The 9,601-nt window shown below is 45.2% G+C and overlaps 2 protein-coding genes across 2 annotated transcripts; one reads left to right on the top strand and one right to left on the bottom strand.

The window, feature by feature from the left end:
• The first annotated feature begins 246 nt into the window (after positions 1-246).
• Positions 247-1,123, top strand: LOC120670678. The gene has a single exon (XM_039950831.1). It carries the CDS (start codon positions 359-361, stop codon positions 881-883), a length of 525 nt encoding a protein of 174 aa, XP_039806765.1. The 5' UTR covers positions 247-358; the 3' UTR covers positions 884-1,123.
• Positions 1,124-1,576: 453 nt separating this feature from the next.
• LOC120669149 (LMBR1 domain-containing protein 2 homolog A-like) lies at positions 1,577-8,256 on the bottom strand. Its single transcript, XM_039948949.1, has 14 exons — positions 8,025-8,256; positions 7,343-7,419; positions 6,652-6,810; positions 6,154-6,367; positions 5,987-6,073; positions 5,759-5,898; positions 5,561-5,641; positions 4,674-4,738; positions 4,232-4,407; positions 3,754-3,884; positions 3,572-3,659; positions 2,811-3,007; positions 2,474-2,576; positions 1,577-2,349 (listed from the first exon to the last, which is right to left on the bottom strand). Exons 1-14 carry the CDS (start codon positions 8,190-8,192, stop codon positions 1,921-1,923), a joined length of 2,115 nt encoding a protein of 704 aa, XP_039804883.1. The 5' UTR covers positions 8,193-8,256; the 3' UTR covers positions 1,577-1,920.
• Positions 8,257-9,601: the final 1,345 nt, after the last annotated feature.

Genomic DNA, 9,601 nt, shown 5'->3' with positions numbered 1-9,601 from the left:
TGAAACTGACCAAACCCCCAACCGAACCACTACCGAACCCCCAAGCTAGGAGGCTCCAACCACGCCATCGACGCAAGCACTCCACCACCCAAACCCAAAGTCCCAAACCCCCCAACCGCCACGCTCCCCATACACCCAACTCGCTGGCTGGCTCCCGCCCGCGCCAGCGGAAGCTTCCCCAGGCCCCCGCGCCATATATAAGACCACGCGCCCGGCCGCACGCCCACGCCGCGCCACCACCACGAGCACGCGCCGCACGCGCGCCCCAGTTCTCGCTCTTCCTCCGCCGCCGCGCTGCGCTCCGCTCGTGTCCGTGCGCACGTGTGCCGTCGCGCGTTCGGTCGGCGGCTAGCCAGCCATGGCGGCGGGCGCGATGGGGAGGCTGAGGGAGGCGGATCCCGCGCGGTGCCGGAGGCATCCGAAGCACCGGCACGCGGCGGGCGTGTGCCCGTTCTGCCTGCGGGACCGCCTGTCGCGGCTCTCCGCGGCCTCCGCCTCCGGCTCCGGCCCCGCGCTCGCCGGCGCCAACGCGTCCGCGTCCGCGTCGCCGTCGTCGGCGTCGTCCCCGTGCTCGTCGTGGGAGGAGACCGTCGCGCTGTCGTCGGCCCGGGCCCCGCGGCCACGCCGCGGGAGCCTGGGCCTGCTGCAGCAGCAGGAGGGGCGGGAGGCGGCGGCGCTGGCCTCGGGCCGCCGGGCGGGCCAGGCGCATGGGCAGAGGGAGGAGCAAGAGAGGACGGCGAGGAGGGGCAGCAACTTCTGGGCGCGGCTGCAGCAGCAGCTCCACCACGGGGGCTGGCACAGGAAGGACGGGTGCTCGGCGGCCGCGGAGAAGCAGGGCGCCCCCGCCGCCGCAGCGCCGCACAGGCGGGCGCCGGTGGTCTGACGAAGGCGACGGGTCGGTCGGAGGCCGTGTCGTGCCGGTGGACGAGCGCGTCGAGGTGTTCGGTTCTGTGCTGTTCCTGTGTGTTACGCCGTTGGTTATCTCGCAACCCTCCCCTTGGGTTTCTTTTCTTCCTGTCCTGTGATCTGCTGGCCGTGTGGCGGCGAACGGCGGCCTAATGGCTCGTCCATTTTGTAAACATCTCCAAAACGAAGCTCGCGCTCGGTTCATTCGTGTTCTTCCGCCTACCACGATCAGATCAAACGTGTTCTTCCGCTGCCATGATCAGATCAAACAGTTAATTGTTCGCTAATCAGAACTAGCCGTGCAGCCGAGTTGTTTACCTGTTTTTGGCAAGTAGTGACGGGCATTTTCTAGTCGTCGGGCAGGCACAGCTGCTGCGCAAAGCAGGGCCCTCTCCTCTCGGCAATCAGCAGACACCCCTGCCTTTTCTTTTTGAGAAAAGACACCTGGTGCTTTTCTTTTCTTGCATGGCAGGTGCAACTAATATTCTCGCACGAAGTAGTAGTGTACAACTAAGACACTGCTTTGGCAATAATCTCCGTTATGCATGTATTATTATTCTTTTATTTTTCAGGGAATTCATTAGCATTCTTCGCTGTGAATGTTGTTTGGAGTTATCTGTTCTGAATAAGTAATCGGATGACATGGCAGATGCAAATGCGACAAAGATTATTATGCAATGATCACAAACACATCTATAAGTAAGAGCTATAGAACTTGCACACGCAGAACACATCTGACAGGGCATCCCATGTTACCAGACACCAGCTCATGTTCATGCTTACACTTCTCCAAATGAACCAGCGACCTGGGGTCCCGGTCCTGCCCGCAGAAGCCTACAAAAATCTACTGCGCCTTCTGTGCCTCGGTCAACTCCTGTCATTCTGTGTCCACTCCTCTCTGTACGTTCTCTAATCCTTCAATCGGAGCTTTCTTGTTTCCTACGTTGAGATCGTTAAGCCACATTGATCTCTCAACGGCCGCAGTTCCTTCGTGTGTTGCCGCCGCCATCGTCGTCAGGGTAACCCATCGTCGTCGAGGTGATCCGCATCCGCGCTGCTCGAATTCCGTTTCAATTTCCGGAAGATCTCATCGAGCGATTCCGTAGCGGACGCGTTCGTCCCGAGACTCGGGGACGGGCTCAAACAGAAGAATTTCTTGGAGCCCATTCTTGCTCTGAAGTTCTGAAGACCCATCTTCATTGAGGCCCACCTTGAGGCCGTTTCAGCTGGTGGTGATTCTTGTTCTGTACTCGCGGCCGGCGGCTCTTCTGGGCTACCGGCCTCAATGTTGATGGAGGAGGCCGATGAGATCCACTTCTGCACTTGCTCCGCTGGTTTCAGACTGCTGCTTTGGTCTCTGACTGAAGAATATTTGTAGGCAATGTTGCCACTGTGTTTCGTTTGGGTGGTTCGGTCTGAAGTCATTTCAACTGTTGATTCACCCTGTGCAAAAGAAATTGAAGATGAACTGAGGGTGAGATTCCAGCAAAAGAAGACTGCAGACTCCTGCAGGAAACAAAGTAGCACCCCGAGAAAGGACTCATGATGCAATAAAAAATATTCTCACCAATGGCACGTTTCCCGATTCGACGTCTTTGCCTATACTGCTGAAATTTCTTGCTAGTGGAGTTGCATGCTCGCTGACCTTGCGTCCCTGTTCCATCGAATTTCTCTCTGCATAAGAAATCAAAATACATCAGGCGATATCTGATATAATAAACAAGAAAAAAGGATTGAGAAAAGCAAGTAGAATGAGGATTGAGAAGAAAAAAAAGATTGATGGTTCCCAAACTGTAGCAGAGTTTGAGGTGTGCTTCTGTGTAGTGTAGGTATGATACATGTTCCTAGCAATGCAGCTCTCAATTCATTGACACAATTGAAATCCCCATAAGAACATAATAAACATAAGAAAAGAGGATGTGTGGGGTAGCAAGAAAGGATAAATTATGCAGTTCCTACCTTTCTGCAGAATAAAGAAGTCCATCAGATGCTCAAAGAAATTACCGGCGACCAGTAGGGTATAAACAACCATAATGAGTGGGTAGATTTTGTTGAAGGTTCTCCCAAAGAAAGGAACAACATCATCAATGTTTCCCATTCTCTACATATCAGTACACATAATCAGTCAAGCAGTTAACTGATTCAAAAAAGAAAATAGCATTCAAATGACGCTAGCACACTGGTACAACAACCAGAGAAATTCTACACTGTGGATTTGCAGTAAAAAAAATTATCCTCCAAACACCTCCCCTTCAGAGAACCTGACCATCATTGGAGGAGCTGCTGAATCTAAGTTAGGCTTGTGTTTTAAATATTTCTTTATAGGCTCTACAGAATTAACTTGGGTGATATATGAATTTTGGATAAGTGCTTATCTGAAGAGCAACAAATCCTAAACGGGGACCCTGTATTTGGCATGCAAACTCTAAGCTGGTAGTTGTATTTGTATAATGTGTTTAAACTTCTGTTTACTAGTGAACCCATAAAATACTTTCCCTAAATAACAATAAAATAAAAAATGGTGTTATCAATTTTTTTTCTTACCAACCAACATCAGTTATAATATTTTGAGATGAAGAATGGATACCCGAATAGGGATTTTATGTTATTGCCAATAATGTAGTACACAATACAGGAAAGGAACATATAAAATAAAAAATATCACCTTTTCAAAAGTAGTTTTAGCATTACCACCAAGGTGAATGAGATTCAGGAAGTTGTAAGAAATAGGAGGTGCATATCTTGCAACCATTCTGCAGTGAAATATTTGGTGCAAAAAATCATATTAAGAAGCATTTTTTTAAATAAATTCATGGCATTCAAAGTACCAAAAGATGGGAAACTTACGAGCAGATCATAAGCAAGCTGACGGAACTAGTTTGTCCTGGGGTCAAAGAATAGAAAAGCATCATCCCTATCCTAAACAGAGAATAATATGTGCAGATGCACATGTACATCAAGGGAACAAACGCAACAACCTGTTAAGATGCAACTTGAATTAGCAAAAAAAATGAGTTTAAAATACTGCTTTCGGACTTTTTTCCCTTTCATGAAAAATTACACTTATTAAAAGGAACAGCGTAGGTTTTACACGCGAAATAACAATATTTGATCCAATAAAAGAATAAATTATGACAAGCCATCAGGGAACATTCACGAGCTAAAGCACAATCAGTCATGTAAATTACCACTACAAACGAGAAGCAAAGGATTAAACATAATCTCATGCAAAGATCATGTGTGATAGTGGGGGTGCTGTGCATTTTACTCCAAATTAAAGGCAATTATGACAAGGCAACATCGATAGAACTGACAAATTCCGTACCTGCACTAGAACTTCTTGCTTTCCTACAGCATTTATAAGATTGGAGAAAAGTGACAGATCAACATCACTTGGTAGCAAAGTAGCCTCAGCTAACAGTATGGAAGCCGAGATGCAGCCAAGGATTACAGAAAGTACTCTCATAAGTTGCTTTTTCAGTAAACAGCGCCAAATGAACTCTGAAAATGTCAATGCCATTTATATCAGTTACATATCAAAATAAGATCATGGAGGTTAGCTAGAAACCCTATACACGTCTTATATGATAATTGAGAGGGGGATAGGCAGACATATTGTTGCTATAACATTTCTTGAAACACTGTTAAGCTATAAAATTACACGTCATGAATAAATGTCAAGTTACCGTTTATGATTAGTACGACTAGTAGAATCTATCAAGACATCTCCAATTGTTACATTATTAGGAGATATTGGAGGAAAATACCTGTGGAGTCAAGGAAGGACCCTAGGGTTCCTGTTCGATTTTCCCTGAAACTTGATAGATATTTCCTGTAAAAGAAAATAAGGAATGAGATACAAGATGCTTGAAACAGATTTCTCGAAATATTTCGCACAATGATGACTGGTAAGATGATAACCAGCTTGCAACACTTGACGATTGAGGCAGTTTGCACAAACGTTAATGCATATATGCTGAAATGCCATGAGTAAATCTACTGAAATATCCATGATAAATATGCTGATATATCCATGTTTATTACCACTCAAGTAGATTGAAGGTGCCTAATGTATCAAAGAGTTTTAATTGTTGGAATTGCACATATCAGTACGCTAATTAGTTGTCACACCCCAAAATTTAATTTTGGGATGTGAACTTTATTTCTTCTTTTCCAGCGAAAGAAAAAGAATTTATTTTGGTTTTGTTTTAAAACCAGGTGTGACATTAGCACTTATCCTACATGATAAGCAAAGCCCAGCAAATATGTTCCGCTCATATCCAATATCAATCAAAATTCAGACAAAGATAGCTTAAGTCAGTGGAATATTTACTGGGGTAAAAATAACAAAAAAATCCCCAAGAGCTCATCGTAATATGATTAGACAAAATAAAAGATACATCAACATTCTTCTGAATTTGCCCAGTAAAAGTTTATTAAGAGTCAAGACCTGTAACTACTTGTGAATATACCTAAAATACGGTTGATTGTGTTGTAACAACTCAGTTTCCTTCTAATACAAAGATACACAGTTCTCCTTCATATTCTTCGAAAAAAGGAGATAAACCTAAAATACCAACAAGTATCTTTTGCCACAAAAGCACATTTCATAAACTGGCATAACCGTTTCTACGCAAACATAAACAATAATTACCATCCACTGGCACCACGTTGCTCATAATTTCTAATAGTGTCTTCAAGCTCAAGGGCTTCCATTACATAATTCATATAATCACTGCAAAAGTAGAATATACAATTAAGCACAGTAGACACGAACAAATGCGTGCCTTTCTTTAATTAAAAGAAACATGATATAAAAGCTATCAACATGTGATTGTCTACTGTATCATACCTTTTACGCCTATAATACTCCTCGTGTGCCCTCCTAAGTTGTCGTCGGAGCGTAGCCATTGTTTTATTATCAGTATCATAGTCCATATCATTTTCCCCTAATTTCCCACCAGCAGGCTTGAATAATGCATCATCTTGCAGCTGAGGGAAAAAAGGATGTGAGGCAATGAATTATTATGACTAATCCAATATTTTAATCAAACTTCATGTGGTACCTGAAAATCCATACCATTCGAGTCAGCATATTATCAATGATATCCATGCAAGGTCTTAATGGATCGCGCTTGGACATTTGATTCGAGGTGGATTGAACAACCTAATATCAGGCAAGGAACAATTCTTCAGATAAACGCAGTGATCAGGATATGACTATTTGGAATCTAGAAAAGCACATACATATATTGCACTGCAATATTCTTGGTGAGCATGATCAAGCTTTGTAGACATCTTGGCAACTTTGTGAGATAAATATTGGAGGCGGTGAGTCCAATCAGCATTTCTCCATATGTTCCTTGGAATTTCGCTCAAGCCAAAACCCAGCAGGAAGGCACCTGTCACTAAGCCAAAGGTATTTGAGCATGCCATGGCAAATCCCAAGATACCGTGAACCCTGCCAGCAGGCAATAATTCAAGTTAAGAAAGTGAAACAAGAATTCAAATGAACCCTTCTCCAAATAAAGATCGAAAAAAGGACTGAACACGAGAAACAAAATGTTTGTCAAGAGATGTTCAAGGAAGTAGTTTGAAATTGGATAGATTTCAAGAGAAATTTAATTGTGGGTGGCTTTTTGTTCCACTGCAGTATAATCAGAGCAATCACATTTGCGCCCCAGATGCAGATACATATTAGATTGATCAAGGTTTATACAATCGTGATAGATTTCTAAAGCATACCAATTATGACGCATGATAATAATCAGGAGGAGTCCAAAAAGGCCAGTGGATCCCACAATTGCATAATATGTCATATTCTTTTGGATGCTACTTTTCAGCCTTCCTTTGAATGTGAAATCTCCAGAATCTTCATAGCCCTGAAGAGTGGGAACAATAGACCTGTTCAGGTAGATAGATAGAATTTCAAATGGCAATACTGTAAAATGTACACTGCGACAAACAACCTACCAACTGCTAACCTAAATAGATGCAAGGAAGTAAGTTGTTCGTTAAAAAAAAGTTAGGCAATTAGGATGCCCCACAACTCAGGTGAAAAATATAATATTGTAAAATGAAACAGCAATACCGACCAAGAGGCCAAGATTTTATCCATGGTTAGTACTTGTAGAATGCAGGGCAAATAAGAGACCATGTCAAAGGACCTAGTTTATATCTAGTAAAGGGAAACAACTGAAGGTACGCATTGAGGTCGACCTACTGTACAGTTTTAAAAAATCAATGTTTATGCAATGGTTTCACACTACATCAACGTTATGCAAAGGACATGTCATGTTTATTTGAGCTCATCATAAGAAAAAGAAACACAAACATTCCCGGTCTTCCAACACTGCAGCTACGGAGACAGAGAGCGAAACACGTTTTGTCCGTCAATACGCAGTACAAACAAGAGCGTTTGGGATCACTGACATACCACGCTAGGATAAATGTGCTCCAATACGACCAGCTCCAAAAGAACCCGACGTCACTGTTCTGATTCCCTGAAACTGCCTGCAATCCGATTCCATAATAATAGCATAACGGGTCAGCCGGGGTCAGGCCAACAGATTGGAAACAGGTTAATTAGCTTGCAGACCAGTACACGAGTATAGCGTAACAAGCAACGGCACGCGAGTAGATTGTATGTATGTACAAACTGCGACAGCAAAAGTCTAATCCGTTTGTTGATGGTGATTGTCTGCTGAAACTTTTAATTAAGCAGCAAGAGTTGACAAGCCATTGAACCGGTCTAATGCAGCTAATTTGACGATTTCACCATCTAACCCCAGTCACTCTCGTGATTGTTTTCACGAATTTTTACCTTAAATTAGCATTGACATTACCTACACAGAATGATCTAAAATCATTCCGCAACAATCTAGAAATGAGTTCACATATGATTCATCGAAACTCGAATCTACCACGCTACATTTTACCAGTATCCAAAACTACGGTGCCTCCCATCTTATTCTGAGCACGTACGCCCAAATGATCATCACACTAAGCAGGAAGCGGCCACCGGCCAGGCAGCTAGCAGAGGCCGCGGCGGCGTAACGCTAGCACTAGCAGCGTGGCGCGAGGGGATCCGATCGAGCAAGGACGCGGCGGGATCGCACCGTCCAGATGTCGGTGGGGACGAGGACGACGAAGGAGAGGGAGCAGAGCCAGGCGTAGCCGACGACGGCGAGGACGCCGGCCGGCACGGCGGGGCCCGCGAAGTAGCGCAGCGTCGCCGCCACCATCCCCACCGTCAGCGGCAGCGATATCACGTAGAACACCCACATCTCGTCGCCGCTCCGGGCCGGCTTCCCCCGCGCTCGCTGCGTCGATGAGAAGAGAGAACCGGAGATGAAGCGGTGCGCGGCGCGGCTTGGCGGGGAAGGAGGCGGGAGGCTCTTAAAAGGCTTGGGCGTTTTGGCGGTGAGGTGGGGTTGGGGATGGTGGGTGGCGGAGCCGGGACCAGACCGGTTCAGCTGCTCACGTGGCTGGCGGTGGGCCCCGGCCACCGGAGCTCTCCTCGTCCCTTGCTGTCTTCTTTTTTTTAAAAAAAAAAGTTAACCCTTGCTGTCGGCCTCACGTGTCACGCCCCGCATGGAGTCGGACGCGGACCCGTTCCGCGGCCTCCGACCAGATCGTCGCCGCGCCGGGGTGGTGAACTGCGGCGCCGCCGGGCAACGCAAGCATAGGCGTGTCAAGTGAACGCATCGGGCCCAATCATGCGTCGCGTCCTGTATTAATAACACAAATCGTGATCCCCCTCCGTACGGAAGTTCTGGGCCTGGTCCGCGTGCCTTGAATCTTTTACGTTTTGGGTTTGGTTGCTGTAATGTAATGTGGGAGTAATCAGTAATCCAGGAAGTTTTGGTGAGTGCAGTGCAGGACGGAGTCAGAAACGCATGCGCCCGGCATACCGCGACGCACGTACACACGGGCTACTCGGTCACACCTCTAATAATTAAAGTGTCAGATTACTCGAGGTAAATTGTTTCAGCCATGTCGTCAGCTGGAAGGAGACATCGGCGACTTTGTTCGGTCAACTGTTTTGCCCATAGTGAACGAACACTCATCTGCTCAGTAACTGCTCAAGGTTCGCACCACCATACAGTCCATACTCTCCCTCTCCGGAAAGAAAAAGAAAAGTGGAACTTCGAAACGGTTCCTGACGGCCCGCAAGGCCCATTGGTGGGTAACCAAGTTTATGAGCATTGTTTGTTGGAAAAAGTCCTTTCTGCCTCCCTCAACTTTGGACAGAATCCGTTTTTCTTTCCTAGACCACAAAACCAGTTATTTAAACTCATCGAACTTCCGAAACTGTTCGCGCGACCTCCTTTGAGCGGTTTCAGGGTGACGTGGCAGCGGTTTTCTCTTTTCCTTTTATATTTATTTTGACTGAATTTTTAAAAAATCATATTAAATTATAAAAAAAATCTAATTTTGTTGGACTCCACATGAGTAAATCTATGAACTGAACATATTATATAGTATACTTTAGTATAAATTTTTTGCTGTAATTTTATATATATATTTTTCTGTAATTAATTTATAGATACAATTTCCGTTGTCTAATTATGGTGAAATTTTTATGGTGGGCTAATCATTATATGGTTGAGCTATAGTAAAAATTTTATGATTATAGGGTCATGTATGACTGAGATATAGATTTATCTAAGTTTATCTATAGATTCGTCTAAAT

The sequence above is a fragment of the Panicum virgatum genome, chromosome 4N, assembly GCF_016808335.1.
Source record: "Panicum virgatum strain AP13 chromosome 4N, P.virgatum_v5, whole genome shotgun sequence".
NCBI lineage: Eukaryota > Viridiplantae > Streptophyta > Magnoliopsida > Poales > Poaceae > Panicum > Panicum virgatum.
This window is presented reverse-complemented; position numbering and strand designations above follow the sequence as displayed.